This window comes from Miniopterus schreibersii (genome assembly GCF_964146895.1).
Source record: "Miniopterus schreibersii genome assembly, chromosome: 1".
NCBI classification, from domain to species: Eukaryota; Metazoa; Chordata; class Mammalia; order Chiroptera; family Miniopteridae; genus Miniopterus; species Miniopterus schreibersii.
This window is the reverse complement of record NC_138101.1, coordinates 116,590,885-116,612,284: the sequence shown is the minus strand read 5'-3', so window position 1 is coordinate 116,612,284 and position 21,400 is coordinate 116,590,885. Positions and strand designations below refer to the sequence as shown.

The 21,400-nt window shown below is 40.7% G+C and overlaps 1 protein-coding gene across 1 annotated transcript in view; it reads left to right on the top strand.

The window, feature by feature from the left end:
- The window catches only part of JCAD (junctional cadherin 5 associated), a 44,616-nt gene extending 38,367 nt beyond the window's left edge, over positions 1 to 6,249 (top strand). The window contains exon 4 of the mRNA XM_081160680.1: positions 1,871 to 6,249. Within this exon, the coding sequence (XP_081016806.1) occupies positions 1,871 to 1,905 (35 nt within the window). The 3' untranslated portion in view covers positions 1,906 to 6,249. The remainder of the gene's footprint in view (positions 1 to 1,870) is intronic.
- Positions 6,250 to 21,400: the final 15,151 nt, after the last annotated feature.

The following is a 21,400-nucleotide window of genomic DNA, read 5'->3' as shown; positions in this document are numbered from 1 at the left end:
CCTCTCTGTTCTCTAGACCTGGGCTGCCTAGTGTAGTAGTCTTTGTCACATGTGGCTCTGAGCACTTGAAATGAGGCTCATACAAACTGAGATGGGCTGTACATGTAAAATACAGACTAGAGTTCAAAGCTTAGTACAAAAATAATCTAAAATTTCTCAGTTTTTATGTTGATTACCTGTTGAAGTGGTACTTTGGATCTATTTGGTGAAATAAAATACAGCATTAAAATTAATTTCACCAGTTTTCCTTTTATTTGGTTTAACATGGCTACTAGAAAATGTAAAATAATGTTATGTGGTTCATTTTTAATGGACCTAGACCCTCTATGGTCCGAGGAAGAAGCTCATGTTCTGCAGAATTATCTTCCTGTTCTCTGTCTCTGGGCTTTTATCTTCAATAGTAGGGCTGTGGGGTGCAGGTACGTTCTGTGTCCCCGTGTCCCTGGCCTGAGGAGACTGGTTAGTGCCCGTGTCTATATGATTTGAGGCTTCATAGATGCTCAGCCTCTTCCCTGCCTCTCACCAGCCGAAGTGCGCCTTTTCCTGAGTCACCATTAGTGACCGCCCACCTCATTCTCAGTGGAGAAGACCTCTGCTCACAGGCGGTCCCTCAGAATCAGTTCATGGTGAGGCTGGTGGAGCACAGAAGTGTGATGCTCAGTTGTTAACATCCTCTTGTCCTACTGGGTGGTGGTCTCGGTGAGAAATCAGAAGGCACTGACTCCTGGGGACTCCGCTGGCTTTAGCCTGATGGGCACTTGGTGCAGTGAATCCCTTTGAGGAGCAGCAAACTCTTTTTCCCAAATGTAGAGACTACAGTATCTGGTTTATAGTGTCAGACTCAGAGTCCCTAGGCACTGTCTCAGTTGTCACAGTTGTAGCTTTGTGTCGTAAATATATCGTGGCTAAGTCAAGCAGGTGCAAGGAGGCTGTGTTGCTGAAGACACTGGGATCTGTGTGTCCTCATAACACACAGTTTTCCAGATTACTTGAGAAGCGATTGTTTGTAATACTTTTTATAACTATCAAATTGTACCATCCTTCCAGATTTCTTCTGTGTTCTCTTCTAAATAGTTAGGAAACCTTTGAGCTGCTGTGGCAGGAATTTCTGACCATAGGAAGCCCATGTACGTGTGAGCTTCAGGTTTGCCTGGACCCAGAGATCTGTGCCTCCCAGGTGGTAAAAGTCAGTCAGCATCTCCCGGCTGCAGCACTGATGGCAGTTTCAGACTATATGTTTTTGTGTGGTGTCCCGTCTGGGAAACCTAGGACATCTGGGCCCAGTTTAGGGTTTTCCAGTGTGGGCTATAGAATGGATCTGTGGGTGACCCAGACTCATATTCACCTGTGTGTGGAAAAGCCCAGATTTGTGCTAACGGGCCTAGGCCTATGTCCAACCCTGGGCCTGCCTGCTAGCTGGAGGCAGTCACAGGCAGGAGGCCAAGTCGTCAGGATTTCAGGGTCCTCAAGTTTTCCAGTGACAGCATTTGATCACGAAGATGTACATTGCAAAGCAAACTTTCATGAGTTGTAATTTACCAAAAAAAAAATTTAGACAATCTTTGGCATCAGCCAAGCACAACACTGCTGGTTAACAGGCATTGCATTTAAAGTTAATTATGCTTCACTATGAACAGCAGGAAGGGACCATCAAACTGTTAAGCAACTCACATTTTCCCATTTGTGATTAGGTAATGATCATACATGCCCCTTTAAAATAGCTTTTTGATGATAGTTTTTTACTTAGTGAAAACAAGATTGTTGAAATGGATTTTGCTCCCTAAACATATTTATCTGTGGTCTGAAGATTAAACAGGAACAGACCAGTTAAACATTCCACTAATTTTCTTTTTTCTTTCTCTTTTTACAGATTCATATGACCCTAGCAGAGTGGAGCGGGTGTGATGAGATGCCAGTGAGGTGCACCCACTGCGTTTGCGAATTAAGCCTTCTGTGATACTGTCAGCCAGTTCGCCCCTGCATCAGCTGGGAGCTGCTGGCGTTAGTGCCCTGTGACATCCCTACCGCCGCTAGGAGGAGACTCGACATGCCTACAGAATCACTTTGTGGAAGTAAAGGAGTAGTCCTTTGAAACCGTCTGTTTTTATAAATGAAGAGTTAATATCTGTATTTAGAAAAGAGTCACATGGACTCTCCTGCGTGATGGATTTAGCCAAGCTGGTAAAATGTAAAATGTTTGGTGTTAATCGGGTTCTGTGACAATTTGAACATGGACAATAGAGTGAATGATTTTTGAAAGGACTTGTGAATGTCATAAATTCCCCTTTGTATCTCCAGGGTCTGTGGTCCGTGCTCATGTTAAGGAGTTTGGGACATAGGCCATTGTCCATTGTTTCTGCACTTTGAATTTAGGGGAAATGTGAATGAATATATCTGATCCATTTCTAATCAATTTGGCCTTCTGCTGCTGGAAGTAACTTCACTTATAAGTAACTTGCCATCAGAGACTAAAAGCAATTTCTTAAGTTCCTCCAAGATTAAAACTTGCCGTAATGTACTAAGAATATTATTTATCTAGTAATGAAATATTTTGATCATTCACAAACATCCATTGTCTGCTTTGCGCTTGGTATTATCTATTTTTATTTCCTGTATGGATGTTTAGAAATTCTTTATATGAAAAATAATTGCGGTTTAAAATAGACCATTTTAACAAAGTAACTATATTTCTTTTTACAAAAATGCTATTTTTCTATGATGTAAACAGTTGTTAGGTGGCAGATTTTTAAGGAAGTTTATTTTATTTAAGAACCTGTATCTCTTTGTGTGAGAGGGACCCGGAGAAGGTTCACATCTGCTTTAAAGCATATATCCCTTACCCATTCACAACTCTGCTATTTTTATTTTGTCTTAGAAAGAGATCTCAATACAGACATTTTACAGGGTTAATCAAGTAAACTTTTCACAAAAGTTTTTTTTACAAATACAGCTATAAGGCTATATGTGAAAATAACCCTCTCAAAACCAGCCAACATCCTTATGACAATTTTTGCTGACATATCCAGTAGAATTACCAAAAAGTGTACTTTCATTTTTGTATATCTATGGGCATCTGCCCTGAGACCATACTTTCCCCCACCTACCCCTTTAAGAAATATGTATTTTTATCTAGAATGATCCTTACTTAGTCTCTGCATATTTTTTAAAAATGCTAGAGACATTATATATATATGCCATTACAAAAGTATTATGAGGCCTATGTACTGTACTGTGTTTACTATTGCATTAACCTGCACAAAGTTTATGCATTTTTTATGCATTTGTCCCTTCTTTCTGAGTAAGGTATTCTTGTTAGCTAACATTTCCTGAATGGGTTCTTGCCTTCTGCCTTCCTTCCTCTCTCCCTTCCTCCCTTTTCTTTCCTTCCTTCTTTACTTCTGTCTCTCTCCATTTTTTTTTTTTTTTTTTTGAGAAACCACCTTACCTATTTTTAGACATTTCAAATTCCCAAAATGTGAACTGTTGGGTGGTCTGCAATTTGGCCCTAAAACAACTCTGACTGGGCTGTCATGGCCTGTTTTTATCTGTACCATATGATTTTTATTTCATAAGAACTTCATGTATTTGGACTGTAATAAACAACACAGGATCTAAATAATTCTGAAAAATCTTTTCAAATACACTTATCTGCAGTCTTGGTTCTTACCTGTTACTCATAGTCACTTCTTTCCAGAATTTTGGCTCTTGTGAAAAATTATAGTAGGCTCTGGTTTTCACAACACAAAGAAAGGGGCCAAGTCTCTGCTAGGAGTAGCTTAAATTGTTTTTCCCAGGAAAAATTTAGTGGGTAAGAGGTTTATTACTCTGTCAGTCAGTGAATCACTTAAGTCATCTGGTAGAACTAAATGAGGGCAGTTACCTGCTTCCCTCTTTAAATACAAGTGAAAGAAGGTATACATATATATATATGGAGATGTATATGTACATATAGACATATACATATAGACGTACATATATTTGAACTCTGTTCTGACTTCCTTCTAAATTTTGTTGATCCCATATAAAGACTTTTTTTTAATGAAAAGAATTAAATTTTTGCTTATTCCTCAAGAGAAAGAGAAGGATCCTAAAGAGAAAAAAATTATTGTACCTTATGTATATCACAAACAAACCAAAATATGATACTTTTATTTTGTTTTATTCTAAATTATTGTATTATAGCTTTCTGAAACCATCTGAATTTAGTTGAAATTATCAATATTTATACTTCTAACTTTTATTTCTAGATTCCAGCTTGAATATAAATCTTTTAGGCGAGGAGGGAAGGTAACTTTGAAAATCTGAGTTTTAAACTTGCATACACTAAGGTAAATAATACAGTCTAATCAAAAATAAGTTTCCCAGAAGTTTTGAACTTAATGATAATTATTCTTTTATTACTTCTACTGCTCATACATACATACCTCTTCGTTATTATTTGTGGCTAAAAAAAAACCTTTTCATATTTTGTGTTTGTCATTGTCTCATATGTACAACTAACTTTTGGTGTTTAATAATTTAGGGCTTATAAAATTAAATTAAATTTTTAATTTTGACCATTTGGACTAAAAATTATATGAGGAATTACATGTGAAATGTATTTGTATTTCTTAATTTGCAAAAGAAGGGGAAAATGTTGGTAATATATAGCTCTAATTACCTCTTTGAAGAAAATTTCTGAATGATTGATAGCCAAATATCTTTATTATCATTTTCAACTTTATGTTTCTGCAAACCACAAAAAACTTAGAAGTTCAACCCCTGACTGCAGCTTCAGAATCCTTTTCCATGTTCATAACTATTTGAATTTCTTTTTTAAAAGTCACTTAAAAATGGTGTCTACTCTGAGATCCTGGTGTCCATAGGTTGAGGTTTTGGCTCATGTGGAAATTCTAAGTAGAACTTTTCCTATTCATCTGACTTTTGGGGAAGAGTTGGTGTTAATGCAAGTTCAAGTGCATAAATGCCAGTGATTCTGAAACTAGACCTTGACCATGTTTTGTGGCAGTTAAAGGACTTACTCTGATAGAAGCTTGGCTTAAGGGCTTCTGAGGGGAAAATGATGAGCCCTATCCACTGTTGATACAGCTACTTCCCAGCTCTGAGCAAAAGGGACCGTTGGAAGATAAGATTAACCCTCATTTCATCTGATCCCTAAGGATTATGTTTGTGCATTTTGGCTTATTTTGTTGTTTTGTTTAAAATTATTAAATAATATACAGTTAAGTGTCAAGTTAGCATCTCTTAGAAAGTGACCAGTGCAGCAGAATTCTCTCTAAATATTTGAGCTCAGAGAAACACTTCCAATTTTCTAAATTCTTGTAGGCAGTTACTTTAGTGTTCGGGCCATTGTTCTGCCAAATCATCTGCGTGGGGGGATGAAGCTTTAAGGATGAAGTGAGGGGTAGGAGTGTGTTTCTTGAGCTGAAGCTGTTAGAGCAGGCCTGGAGTGGGGGGGGGTTGCATTTTCTGTTTTGCTTTTCATTGCAGATTCTGTACATCTGTTTGTGGGAGGAAGCTGCTACTCAGGACAGGACTTAAGAAACACATTCCAAGTGACCTTTAAGAGTCTGCATTGTGGGAGGTCCTTTTCCTGAATTGTGGGTTGGTCCACTGTGGGACTCACCAAGGGAAGATGATAAAATAACATTAAAGAAAGAAGGATCCCCAGTGGTTAAGACTGTAATTCAGATTGAAGCCCCTTGGAAAGGTTGGTATGGTCTAGCAAGTTGCCCATGGAAGCAATCCTTGAGTTCATCAGCAGTGTGGTGAGGCTGGCAGAGTGCGTGCAGATTTCTGGCTTTGACTTTTGAGAGCCCCTGTCACAGTTGTGTTTACAACAGGGGACAAGGAGGGCCCTGTGCTGTGGCCTCTGACTAAAACTCGAACCCAAAGGCAAGTCTGGCCATTCATCCCAATGCCTTGATTTGGGGTGAGGAGGAACACCCCCCCCCCACACTACTAGCCCCTTTCCCCTGTGGAAGCCAGAGGGGCAGGCCTTCTCTCTCCTGTTCCCTTCATCCCACCTCATGTCAGGGCCCAGACATGTGCCACTCACTGTTACAGAGCAAGGAGACAACGGTTGAGAAGCATATGGCAGAAATTAAAAAAGAAAACTGTATGTCTCATCCAGGGAGAAAAGCAGTGACCTACAGATTATAAAACTCAATGAGTACTTATTCAGCTGGGTCAGCCGAAATCTGAGCCCTCACACACCGGCCTGACAGGAAAGCTAAGCGGAAGCATCTCAAAAAAAAGAATAGAACAAGAACTTATAAAATATGGTGAATACAAGGCCTTGTAACCCCATAGAAACTTTGTGCAGCATTTCTTTGGGCACCATTAATACATAGGTAGGTAGGGAGGGTCCCAGGAGAAAACAACAGGTAAGGGCCTGGAGATAGCTGTGGGCATACCCCAGAGAGCAGGCACTACCAGAGACCTGAAGGTGACAACAGGTGAAGGTGGGTGAAGGCTAGTGACATCAGCAAAGCACATTTGAATATCTTCAAAGGAGCTCTTGTATTTCTCTGTATAATGTAAAGACTTGCTATTTCAGGATGACTGACCTGCTCAGTGACACACATGTTCCAAATAAAGATTTTGCATGAAAGTACCTATATTCATTGTCTTTGGCTGTGGGTGCAAGAGCTTCCCTGTAAGCCTTAAAGGCTGGTCCCCAGAGGGCAGCAAGCTGCACAGGGCACAGCTCAGATGGTGTCGGTAACACAGGGCCAAACAACCCAAGATGTTCCAGCACCTTTAGGCTCCACCAAGTATTTCCTGGGTGTTGAAGCTCCTCTTTGCGTCTTCCTCAAAGGCTTGCTGACATGGTGGAAAGAGGCCTAGGGTCAATTTGGGGACTTGGTTTGCATTTTGACTCCATCACTACGCATGTGTCCTTACACCTGCCTCTCCCCCAGGTTCTATTTCCCCATCTACCTCTTACTCCTTGAGTATAGTAATCAATTATATAGAAAAGCCCCTGGCACACTGGGCATTCAACCCATGGAAAGTGAATGTAGATGCGTACTTTACGGGGAACAGAGTAAATAAATGTGTGTCTGGCAGTTCGTAGGTTTTAAATCCAGGTTGGCCGTAGTCTTTGTTCAAAGATCCATCTCCTTATTTCTAGCATCACCGCTCTGGAAGCAGAGGCACATGCTGTCAACTTGTTTCTGGTAGCCCAATAAACGTATAAACTGTTGTTTCTGAGTTTTAAAAAGTTTGGTCCTTCTTTCCAATTTAAGCTCCTTCTCATTTCCATTAGATTTTGCAGACCTTGTCCTTGTCTCTTCCTTGGCTCCATGTGTGTGGGTCTCAAAGCTCGAGGGCCCTTGCAGTATCTGAAATTTCAGATCATGTTGAGGTGTGAGTTTTAAAGTAAGAGCTATTCCCAGTTGGTTGATAATTGAATCCATATATTAAAATATAACTGAAAAAGACCTTGACCAAATTAATAATATAAGATGAAATATACAACCTAGGAATCAGAGAACCCAGTCCTGGGCCTAGCTCTGCGTTAACTACCTGTGACCCACCACCTCTCCTACTCTCTCTGGAACACTTCATAAGTGGATAAGAAAGATTGAACTAAACTGTTTTTATCTAACTTTAAGATTACATAACTATTTGTTTGGCAAAATTGGAAGTCCATAGGGTCTTTTGCCCTGCCTGAAGGGTCCAAGAGTAAAATGATTTCAAAACTACAGCCCTATGAGACTGTGGACCGGGTTATCGCCAGGGTAGGGAGCCCTGCCATTATTTCTTTCACCAGGGTGGTCCACTTCCCCATTCCAGTAACATCATACTCTCTCCCCCACGCCGTAGCTATGGAGCAGCCAAGAGCCTGACAATCTTGAATTTTCCCAACGTATTCTTAGGTTAGAGCAGGGCACTGGCGTGTTTATGAGCCTGGCTATCAGCCCAAGGCATTCATCCACAGTGTCTATATAGACTGTTTTTCTCACAATTTGGCTGCTTGGGGTTCTTTTAAATGAACTTAGTTTCAGAGATGTTTGGGTCTCACCAGCTAAACTTCTACCCCACACATAAATCTTCCCACAGGTGGTCAACTTGTATTTATTTCGCAAGCTGGAAATGCTGTTGGTCACCCCATTTCTTAGAATTTAGGGGACAACAGCTCCATGAAAATTGAGTGCCAGCCATCCCAGGCCCAATGGGCTTCTGGTTTGGATTCAGCTGGAGAACTTAGCTCTTTTTTGAGCTACAGGAGATTTTGCCTGATCACATAGAGGCTCCATTTACTGTTTTTTCTCTTGGCTGCCCTTCTCTCTTCTGTGCTTTCTACTGCATTAACTGTGGGTGTTTTTACCTTCCCCAACCACACTAGTGTATTTCTAAGATTATGTTAGCAGGGTCAGTTTGTGAAGAAATAAACACAAATGTGCATTTATCTCGAGTTTCTTTAAGGTATTTAAAACACGTGCTTAGCATGGGAATGAGGGGAAGACAAGAACACTAACATTGTTGGTCCCTCCTATGTGCCAGGTATGTTATATCCATTGATTAATTTAATACATACCATTTTACAAAAGACAATAGGTACAGAGAAGATGAAAAATTCCTTACAGAGGCAGCAAGCAGCAAAGAAGGTATTCAAACCTATTTCAATACCCCAAAGTCCATGCTGTTTATCTTAGCTTGCTGTACCCCAGGAGAACAAGGGAATGATCCTCCATTGAGCCAGGAAAGTCAAAAGTAACAGCTTAAAATACTAAATGGATTTATTAGGATTAGGTTTAGCTACTTATGTCAGAAAATTGGAAACAAACAATGACATAAACAAGATGAGAGCTATTTCCCTCATACGTCAAAAGAATCCAGAGGCAGGCAGTCCGGCATGTTATCTCCATGGCAATTGGGGAGCCAGGCACCTTGAATCTTTCTGTTCCAGCATTCTCACACAGTGTCTTCCATCCTCAAGGTAACCTCATGGTCCAAGGTAGCTTCTAGAGTGCCAACTATCTTAGGCACTTTCCAAGGAGCTGACAGGAGGAAGAATTCTCCTTAGCTTCCTTTAAAGAAACTTCCAGGGCTGTCCTACACTCTTCTGCTTATATTTTCTGGAACTTGATCACATAGTCTAAGTAGCTGCAAGGGAGGCTGGGAAATGTAGTCTTTTATTCAGACCATTGTGGGTCTGAATAAAAATCAAAGTTCTATGACTAATAGAGTGATGATAGTTGTTGGCTGACAACCAGCAGTCTCTGCCATACTTAAACTACCTCAAGGCATTAGCCCCAGGGTGAATGGATGCTCACCAACCAGTAATATGGAGCAGTTCATATGCCTCCCATGTCTCTGTGGGAGCCTTTGCAGGCAGCACTGAAGATTTTGTCTCACCAAAGACTAAACATGTCCCAAATGGGGAGTTTTTAATAGTGCCTTCCAAGGAGGGAGCAACCACAAAGGCCAAAATGACTGTGAACAGCCACCTTTGCAAACCAATCTTAGGGTCTGTCAAATGTGAACCCTTGCTTTCCTGAGTGATGCACCTTCAAGGGAAGGAAATGATTTTACTACATCGGTGCCCCTGGTAAACAGAAAAGTGTGAGGTGAATGGCAAACACAGGAGTTTAGATGCTATGTTTCTGGGTTCTGGGAACAACAGACTTTGTTCACCCTTGTCTTCTCTCCTGTGAACACTCATCACACCTGCAGAAGCAGAGACTGTGGATTCTGGGCTATCTGTACATCAAGGGTCCCAACGGTCTTCAGGAGAAGACCTCAGGGTGGGTGAGGGTAGGGCCAGCCGCTGCAGAGATGGATGGAGCAGCACAAGCACCTGCGTCCTCACTGGAAAGTCCCAGGAAAGGCTATGCTGCTGCTTTCCTGCCCAACGCTGGACCCTTTCCACCTTGGCAACCCTGCAGTTTACCACAAGGGAATCAGAACTAACTATGAGCAGTTTGGATAGCAGGTATTACCACTGAACATTCTGCCTTTTTAATTATTTCCACTCATATCATTTGCAGTGGAAGAGTTCTGAACTTTCTTTCCTGGTTTATTGAGATTTTAATTTGTAGAAATATCTCCTCCGTTGAAGAAGATGCAGCTCGGAAGTACTTTTTATTTTTGTCAGACTTTGTGACTAATGACAAAAATGAAACAGAAACCACAAGAAAACATTTAAAGATGTCAGGAGGAAAACATCACAGATGGCATGTTCATGCACCATAAGTTAGCGTGGTGTCAGTGGTGTCAAATACTATGCCCCCTGGTGGGTCTCTCTCTGAGAGGGAGCAGAAGAGTTGACTTCTGGCCAGGTGGGCATGCTGAGCTAAGCCAGGAGGAGAGGCTGGGAAAGTGGGGAAAGACAAAAACAATATTTCAACAAACCTTAAAGACATGCCATTAATTCTTTCATCCTTAAAAAGGAAGAAAATGTTATTGATTAAATTACTTCTTGCCTTGGATTATAAGTGTATCGCAATTCCAGAGATGTTAAGATGTGAAAAAGAGATGTGCCTGTAGAGTTAGTGAAATACAGTAACTTTCATTCCTCATTCTCTGGGGTTCCACAAGTGCACCTCTCCCCTAGGGGTCTCCTGGGCTGGTTCTGGGATGACCTGCGATCCAGGAGCTCCTGGCCACCTGCACTGGCAGCACAGACCTTTGGGCTGTTGATTTCAAACTTGGGTGTGCATCCCATGCCTGGAACTTGTTAAAAGAGAAAAAGAGTCTGATTTAGTTGTCTGGCAAGGGAACTAAAACACTTCTTTTTAAACTAGAGCATCATATGATTTCAATGCACTCAGTCCCATAGACACTTAGGGAAGCTCTCTTGAGTCTTCAGAAGTGGTTCAATAGACCAGAAACCAGAGCTTCTCTTAGTCCTTCCTGGCTTAGAACACCTGCAAGTGCTCATATCTCTCACTGCCTGGCCTTAGCCTTGTCTTCTCTTGACAACATCTATTCATCCTTCAGGTCTCACTTAAGCCTCAGGTTTTGCAATAGCTTCCCTGACCTAACCAGGTGAGCCTGGTGTTTAGGTCTAAATGTGATCCCCCATATTCATATGTTGAAACCTAACATCCAAGGTGATGGTGTTAGGAGGTAGGGCCTTTGTGGGGTGATTACATCAGGAAGGTGGAGCCTTAATGAATGAGATTATTGTTCTTATACAAGAGAATCTAGAGAGTTCAAGATGACAGTGGGTTAGGTGGAAGCTACACTGACCTTCTCCCAGGACCAGGCTGGAATTACAACGAAATTATAGAAAAATCATCCTGAATAAACCAACTGAAGACTAACTGGAGAGAAGCCTTATAGCCAAGGACATAAAGAGGAGGCCACAGAGAGACTGGTAGGAAGTGTGGAGGAGGCATGAGACAGCTGGCCAGGCTCCCACAGGCAGCAGCTGAGGTTCCAGAGGGATATCTCAGCTGCAGGGGGTCCCTTCTGAGAAGTCTGGAGTCTAAACCCCAAACCAGGCTCCCCAGTCCAGAGCACCAGAACTTGGAAAGGTGCCCACATAACATCTGGCTGTGAAAAGCAGCAGGGTGTCTGTCTGCCAGGGAGAGATGACTAGAAATGCAGGCATCCTCTTAAAGGGCCAATGCACAAAATTTTGTTTGTAGTCACTTACCATGGGCTCTGGCAGAGGGAGGGTAGAGTAGCCTAGAGCTGTGTGAGGAGAGTCTGGGATTGGTGGCTCTTGGGGAGAGAGCTGAGAGGACAGCTACCTGGATCCCTGTGCTGAGTCATTCACCCATACTGCAGAAGTCATCATTCTCAGGAAGACCTTTCACATCCATTCAACATTAGCCTAGGGCAGGGGTAAGGAACATCAAGCCCACAGGCCATGGCCCACAAAATCTTTTGGTCTAGCCTTGCCAAAGCAACTGCAGGTGGGACTCAAAATTCAATAAATCTAAGAGCTTTTTCAATAGCTAATTTTTAAGTTGATAAATTTGCATGGCCTGAGAATGATGTCAAAAATATCCAAATGCCCGGCCAGGTGTGGCTCAGTGGTTGAGCTTTGACCTAGGATCCAGGTGATCAGGGTTCGATTCCCGGTCAGGCCACATGCCCGGGTTGTGGGCTCGATCAATGATTCTCTCATCATTGATGTTTCTCTCTCTCTCTCCCTCTCCTTTCCTCTCTCTGAAATCAATAAAGATATATTTAATTATATATATATATATATATCTCCAAATGGTCCTTGGCAGAAAAAGGTTCCCCACCCCTGGGCTAGGGGGAAACAATAGCCCCACCTTTTAGAATCTCTCTCACCCCACCCTGTGGAGCTTACATCTTGACTATAGCCAGAGACTCTGAGAATAACAGACAGTCTGCAGGCAGAGGTAGATCCATGGGTGTTTTGAGTCTTTGCCTGACCTGATTCTGGGCCCTGGGATAGTAAAAGCAGATCTTGGTGTGTAGCTTGGTTCTTTCCAAATGCACCCAGGCCCAGGAGAGGAAGCCACAAGCTGTGGATCTTTGATAGCTCCAAACAAGATGCTCAGGGCCAAGCAAAGACAGTGGCTGATACTGGCCTGCACCAGAGTCCCAAAGACGCCCAGAACGAGTACACCCAGTGGCTAGCTTCAAACAACAACAGAGCAGGATCCAATAAGCTTCACAAGCAGCATATCCACAGGGAGATACTGACAGGCACCAATCTCTGGTGAGGCAAATTCTGTTTCATGTGATCAGAACTTGCACAGCAGCCTACATGCTATGTTGGGGATTGAGCCTCACTGTCAGCCAGTCTGAGGTTTGAGCCCACACAGAAATGAGCCAATAACAATCAAGACTCAATTACAGCTCTGGCCAGTTTGGCTCAGTGGTTAGAATGCTGGCCTGTGGACAAAAGGGTCTCAGGTTTGATTCCCAGTAAAATGTACCTTGGTCGCAGGCTCATTCCAAGCCCTAATCAGGACTCACGCAGAGGAAACAAATCAATGTGTCTCTTTCACATTGATGTTTCTCTCTCTCTCTTTCTCCCTCCCTTCCACTCTCTCTAAAAATCAGTGGGGAAAAAAAGACAACAGGAGGGCCCACACAATGTGTACAAGGGACAGTCTTAGAGCACCCAGTTTTGTGATCAGGGAGACTACACCACTAGATCCCACAGATCACCTACTACATAAGGTCACCTTACCAACTGGGAGTTGTAGCAAATCTACCTAATACATAGAAACAAAGATCAACAGGCAGCCAAAATGGGGAGACAAAGAAACAGGCCCCAAATGAAGGAACAAGAGAATTCACCCAGCAGAAAAACTAAGTGAAGTGGAGGTAAGCAATTTATCAGATATAGAGTTCAGAGTAATGATTATAAGGATGCTCAATAGCATGAGAAAGGATATAGAAACCATAAAAAAGGACCAGCCACAAATGAAGAATGCCATATCTGAAATAAAGAATACACTGGAAAGAATAACCAGCAGGCTTGATGAAGCAGAGGATCAAATCAATAACTTGGAAAACAAGGTAGATAAAGCACCCAATCAGGGCAACAAAAAGAAAAAAAGACTTTAAAAAGAAATGAGTTTGGACAACATGAAGCGCAACAACATCTGTGTGACAAGGGTACAAGAAAGAGAAAAGGGAGAGCAAGGGATCAAAAACTACTTGAGAAATAATTCTGAAAACTTCCCTAACCTGGTGAGGAAAAAAGATATACAAGTCCAGGAAACAGAGAGTCCCAAACAAGATGGACTCAAAGAGGCCCACACCGATACACATCATAATTAAATTAAAGGGAGCTTCCATAAGACTGTCAGCTGATTTCTCAACAGAAACAATTAAGGTCAGAAGTGATTGGCATGAAGTATGCAAAGTGATCAAAAACTAGAACCTACAATCAAGGCCACTTTACCCAGTAAGGCTATCATTTAAAATTGAAGGAGAAATTAAGAGTTTCCAAGACAAGAAGTAGCTAAAAGAGTTTGTTGCCAACAAACCAGCATTAAAAGAAATGTTAAAGGGCTTGCTTTAAGAAGCTGAAGAAGAAGAAAAAGAAAAACAAAACAGAAGAATGTACTAAAAAAAATAAAATAGCAATAAATATGTACCTATCAATAATCACTTTAAGTGTAAATGGCTTAAATGCTCTAATCAAAAGATATAAGGTAGCTGAATGAGTAAGAAAATAAGACCCATGTATATGCTGTCTTCAAGAGACTCACCTCAGAGTGAAAGATACACATAGACTAAAAGTAAGTGAATGGAAAAAGATGTTTTATGCAAATGGAAAGGGAAAAAAAGCTGGGGTAGCAATACTTATATCTGACAAAATAGACTTTAAATCAAAGATATAGTAAGGGACAGAGAAAGACAGTACATAATGATAAAGGGATCAATCCAACAAGGTTTACATATAACCCATGTAAACATTTATGCACCCTACATAGGAGTACCTAAATATGTAAAGCAAATCTTGATGGAATAAAGGGAGAGATGGAGAGTAATACAGTCATAGTAGGGGATTTTAACAACACTTTGATATCAATGGATAGATCTTCCAGACAGAAAATCAATAAAAAGATGGCAGCCTTAAATGACACACTAGATCAAATGTATTTAATTAATATCTTCATAGCACTCCATCCCAAGGCAGCAGAATATACATTCATTTCAAGTGCACGTGGAATGTTTTCTAGGATAGACCATATGTTAGGACACAAAACAAGTCTCAATAAATTTAAGAAGATTGAAATCATATCAAGCATCTTCTCTGACCATAATGCTATGAAACTTGAAATCAATCACAAGAAGAAAACTGAAAAGTACACAAAGACATGGGCGTCTAAATAACATTACTAATTAATGAATAGGTTAACAATGATATCAAGGAAGAAATCAAAAGATACTCATTTGAAATGAATGAAAATGAGAACACAACAACCCCAAATCTGTGGGACACAGGGAAAGCAGTCCTAAGAGGGAAATTCATAGCATTACAAACTTATCTCAAGAAACAAGCAAAAGCTCAAATAAACAATCTAACTTTACACTTAAAGGAACTTGAAATAGAACAACAAACAAAGCCCAGAGTGAGTAGAATGAAGGAAAAATATAGATGAGAGCAGAAATAAATGGCATGCAGTCTAAAAAACAATGAAACCAAGAGCTAGTTCTTTGAAAAGATAAACAAGATTGACAAACCTTTAACCAGACTCATCAAGAAAAAATGAGAGATGACCCAAATAAAGAAAATCAGAAATGAAAAAGGAGAAATAACTGACACCAAAGAAATACAAAGGATCGTAGGAAGATATTATGAATAACTATATGCCAACAAATTGGACAATCTGGGAGAAATGAATAAATTTGTAGAAACATACAACCTTCCAAAACTAAACCAGGAAGAATCAGAAAATCTGAATAGATAGATTAAAACTAGTGAAACTGGGGCAGTAAAAATAAAAATAAAAAATTCCCAACAAGCAAAAGCCCTGGACCTGATGGCTTTACAGGTGAACTTTACCAAACATTCAAAGAACTAATACCTATCCTTCTCAAACTATTCCAAAAAATTCAAGAGGAGGGATGACTCCCATGCTCATTTTATGAGGCCAGCATTATCCTAATTCCAAAACCAGATAAAGACACTACAAAGAGAGAGAATTTCAGGCTAATATCCCTGATGAACACAGATGCTAGAATCTTCAATAAAATATTAGCAAACCGAATCCAGCAATACATTAAAAAGATCACACACCATGATAAAGTAGGATTTATTTGGGGGATGTATAGATGGTGTATTATCTGTAAAACAATAAATATACACCACATAAATAAACTGAAGAATAAAAACTACATGATCATATCAATAGATGCAGAGAAAAGTGTATAATAAAATCTAGCACCCATTTATGATAAAATAAAAACAACCTCTCAGCAAAGTGGGAATAGAGGGATTATACCTAAACATAATAAAGGGCATATATGACAAACCCAACAGCCAACCTCATACTCAATGGCCAAAAACTACAAGTGCTCCCCTTAAGATTGGGAATAAGACAGGGATGTCTGCTTTTACCACTCTTATTCAACATAACACTGCAAATCCTAGCCACAGCAATCAAACAAGAAATTAAAGGCATCCAAGTTGGAAAGGAAGAAGTAAAACTGTCATTATTTGCAGATGACATGATATTATATAGAGAGAACCCTAAAAATTCCACCAAAAAACTACTAGGACTGATAAATGAGTTCAGTAAAGTAGCAGGATACAAAATAAATATCCAGAAATCAGTTGCATTTTTATACACCAATCCCATTCACAATTGCTTCAAAAAAAAAAAAAAATACCTAGGAATAAATTTAACCAAGGATGTAAAAGACCTGTACTTGCTGCCTGTGTGGCTCAGTGGTTGAGTGTCCACCCATGAACCTGGAGGTCATGGTTAGATTCCTAGTCAGGGCACATGCCAGGGTTGTGGGCTGGATCCCTAGTAAGGGGCATGCAGGAAACAGCTAACTGATGATTCTCTCTCATCATTGATGTTTCTGTCTCTCCCTCTCCCTTCCTCTTTCACTCTGAAATCAATAAAAACATATTTACAAAAAAAAGATCTGTACTTGGAAAATTATGATACTGAAGAAAGAAATTGAGGAAGATACAAATAAGTGGAAGCATATACTGTGTACATGGATAGGAAGAATTAACTTCATTAAAATGTACATACTACCCAAAACAATCTACAGACTCAATGCAATTCCTATCAAGATTCCAATGGAGTATTTCACAGAACTCGAACAAATGTTTCAAAAATTTGTATGGAACCACGAAAAACCCCAAATAGCAGCACCGATCTTGAAAAAGAACAATTTGGAGGAATCACCCTACTGATATCAAACTATATCACAAGGCCATAATAATCAAAACAGCATGGTGCTGGCATAAAAACAGACATACAGATCAATGGAACATAATAGGGCACCCAGAAATAAATCCACACCTTTATAGTCAACTAATATTTGACAAAGGAGGCAAAAACATACAACGAACAAAAATTTATTCAATAAATGGTGGTGAGAAAATTGGACAGATATGTGCAAAAATGAAACTATATCACCTTCTTACATCACTCGCAAGAATAAACTCAGTATGGATTAAAGACTTAGATATTAGACTTGAAACCATAAAAATCTTAGAAGAAAACATAGGCAATAAAATCTCTGACATTTCTCTTAACAATATTTTTTTCTGATATATTGCCTTGGGCAAGAGAAACAAGAGAAAAAATAAACAAATGAGACCACATCAAACTAAAGAGTTTTTGCATCAACAACATGAAAAGAAAAATCACTGAATGGGAGAATATATACATCCGATGTGTCAATGATACATCCGATAAGGGGTTAATATCCAAAATTTATAAGAAACTTATAAAACTCAACACTAAAAACAACAATCCAATTAAAATATGGTCAAAGGACCTGAATAGACACTTCTCCAAAGAGCACATACAGATGGCCAATAGACATATGAAAGCATGGTCAACATCACTAATCATCAGAGTGATACAAATTAAAACCACAAGGAGACATCACCTCACAACTGTCAGAATGGCTACCATCAATAAATCAACAAACAGTGAGTGTTGGTGAGAATGTGGAGAAAAGGGAACCCTCATGCACTGCTGATGGGAATGCAGATTAGTGCAGCCGCTGTGGGAAGCAACATGGGGTTACCTCAAAAAATTAAACATGGAACTTCCTTATGATCCAGTCATTCCTATTCCAGAAATTTTTCCAAAGAAACCTAAAACACTAATTGGGAAAAAAATACAGACCCCTATGTTCATTGCAGCATTATTTATAATAGCCAAGATTTGGAAGCAGCCTAAGTGTCCATCAGTGGATGAGTGGATTAAAAAACTGGTACATTTCCAGGGGTGGGGAACCTTTTTTCTTCCAAGGGCCATTTGGATATTTATAACATCATTCGAGGGTCATACAAAGTTATCAACTTAAAAATTAGCTATCAAAGAAGCTCCTAGATTTATTGAATTTCGAGTCCCGCCTGCAGTTGCCTTGGCAGGGCCAGATCAAATGATTTTAGCCCACCATGGGCTGGACATTCCCTACCCCAATTTACACAATGGAATACTACTATGCTGTAAAAAGGAAGATAATCTTACCCTTTGTGACAGCATGGATGGACTTCAAGAACATTATGCCAATGAATAAGCCAGTCAAAGAAAGACAAGTATCATATGATTTCACTCCTATGTGGAATTTAATGAACAAACTGAACTAACAAGCAAAATAGAGACAGACTTGTAGATATAGAGCAGGCAGACAGCTTGGGGAGTGGATTTGGGGGTGGAAGAATTGAGAAAAGAGGAAACAGAGAGAGAATTCATGGACATGGCAATGGTGTGGTGATTGTGGGGGTGAAGGGGGATGAGTAGAGGTGGAAGAGGTCACAGGGGGGATAAATGGTGATGAAAAAGTTAAAAAGAAGATTACACAGAAAAAATAAATAAAAAATAATAAAACTCTACCTAAGCTAAGAGAGAGAGAGAGAGAGAGAGAGAGAGAGAGAGAGAGATTCCCTTGAGGTCCCTTGTCCCTTTCACCACAATGAGAGGACACGAGAAGTCTGCAGCTTAGACGAGGACCCTCACCCCACCATGCTAGCACTCTGACCTCAGACTTCCAGCCTCCAGGACTATGAGAAATCAATTACTGTGGTTCATAACCCACCCAGTCTGTGGTAATTTGTTATGGCATCCCAAACAGACTGAGACAGTTAGCGTTAGCTCTGAGATGCTCTTCCCCTGCACGACACTATGACTGTAATGAAGTGTATTTAAAGTGTTGAGTGTCACTGCCCCCTCCTCTTAAGCAATAAGCATCCCGAGGGTTTGGATTGTGTTTATCTTATGAATCCATGGAGCCTAACAGTTCTGGCACATATTGACAGTACAGGTTATCAAACATTTTTTTAAAGCCAGAGCACAGCCGTTCAGATGTTAAACAAAAGGAGGAAGTAGGGGCCACCAGGTCCTCTATTTTATTCTGGCAGAGCAGGAAGTGAACACCAAGTACAACAAAAATTTACAAGTCTGGAAGTGTTTACACCAAAATGTTAACAATCATTATCTCTGGAATTGGGATTATGGGTATGTATGTATTATTTATCTGGATTTTCCATAAGGAACAGCTATTGCAGGAAAAAAAGAAGAAAGGTTAAAAGAGAGGAGAAGAAAAACATGGACAGTGAGTTGAACTGGATCCTGAGATGCTAGATGGGGTAGAAATCGCATGAGTTAAGATGGGGTAGTAGGGATTCTACTGGGGAAAGGACACTTGAGTAGAGGAAGACTCAGGGTTGCCCTAGCAAAGCAGAGAGGGTCCAGCATCCAGCATTCAGGAAAGGTGGGCAGAGGGCTTGAGCAGGCGTGGGCCGGAGGAGAGCAGAACATATCCCCCAGCATCTCTGGCCTGTAGACACTCTCCTCCCTCACACAGCCCTAGCTGGGCCCTCACTAATTTGATGTGTGGGTTGTGTGGACTCACACGAAGGATGCGACCCTGGAGAAAGCCAGCAGAGCACACACAGCCCCTTCTAATCCATTCACTTTCAGAAGGTCCAGTCCAGTTTCATCCTCAAATTCCACCTTATGTAAGTCAGCACAAAGTGACTTTGGAGGCCCCCATTCCTGTTGGCTCATGTCTACCATTCTTTCAGTATGGGACAATGCCTGTTATTACAACCAAGGATAAAATCCAATGCTGTTTGGTGTGACTCTTGAATGAAATTTACTCTGAAAGCCATCGCTAAATTATTGATATTAGTTTATTTTCCTTTTTAATAGGAGAAAGGGGGCTCTTTTAAAAAGGTCTCAGAAAGTGAGCTGGAGGTGTAGTAGCCAGCCTACAAAATGAACTCATAATCCTTGCTCTAAGATATTCATATCCTTGTGGAGTCTCCTCCCACATTAAATAAGCCTGAACTTTGTAACAGATCAGCATGTTGCAAAAGTTATGGTTTGTTAATTCTGAAACTAGGACATAAAAAACACTGGATTTTAACTTGCTGGCTTGGGGCCCTCATTTTCAGGGAAGCCTGCTGCCATGTCAGAAGGACACTCAAGCAGCCCTGTGGAGGTTCACATGATGGGGAGTTGAGGCCTCCTGCCAAGAGCCAGCATCAGTTTGCTGGCAATGGGAGTGAGCCACCTTGAAAGTGGACCTTTTAGCCCCAGCTCAGCTGCTCCTACATGCTGACAGAAACAATGTGAAATGATAAATGTTTATTAAACTTTTAAACTGTTTCTGTTTGGAGGTGATTTATTTTGCAGAAATAGAAAACTATTTTTGACTTTGAACTGAGAAAGGAAGTTAGAAAGCAAAAGGGAATTTTGTGATTTCTGTTGGGAAAAGACGAAATATAAGACTAGGGCCTGGGAGGATTAATTTTGGCAGCTTCATAATTTTGCCACAGGGTCTGCCCTTTCTGACTTCAACTCTGGAACAACAAATAGAAGCTGCCAGGAGAGCTATTTCTGCTTTGGGAAGCTCTACATGCATGAAGTTGGACAGAATGCTGTGTCTGCATCATGCCAGCATGGTGCCACATGGTTTATGCCACTATTGTTAAATAATTGTCTTTATTGTAAAGGTGTGTTACTCTCAGAGGGTTTCCTGTCAGAGTTATAATTGTGCCCATATTCTATCTGGTTCAGATCCATTCACATACGTAAGATTGTACCGGGAAGAAAAATAAGCTAAAGTTTGCTAAATTTATTTCATTTAAAATAGCTCATTAAGTTTGAGTACCTCCAATGGGTGGTACCTGTGAAAGGGGTCATTATATTCTTTTTTTAAAATATATCTTTATTGATTTTAGAGAGAGGAAAAGAGAGGGAGAGAGAGAGATAGAAACATCAATGATGAGAAAGTCACTGATCGAGCTCGCAACCTGGGCATGTGCCCTGACCGGGAATCGAACCCCGATCGCCTGGATCCTAGGTCGAAGCTCAACTGCTGAGCCATGCGTGGCCGGGCTTCATTATATTCTTAATTCAGAGAAGTGTCAAGTCACAGGACCTTTGCATGGATCTTGGCTTCACATACTATTGAGAAAATACCACTTATGAAAATAATAGGTGGTTGCTTAGGTCAGGTTTCTTCAACAGGCTTTGATCATGGCATACACTGAGGCAGAGTTTAAATCCCGGCCTTGTCAATTTGGGGCTTGGCCACCTGACTTGCTTTGGCCAATATAACATGTTAGCAGATGTGATCTGAGCAAAGGCTTGAAATGTGCTCTCATGTACTTTTCCTCTTGTGCTTCTCCTATTACCATGAGACTATGCCCCAGGCATTTCCATTATTCTGGAAAAATAGGAGACACACAGAGGCAAGCCACCCCAGTCATCCTGAAAACCCATTGCTTGACACCTGGGGT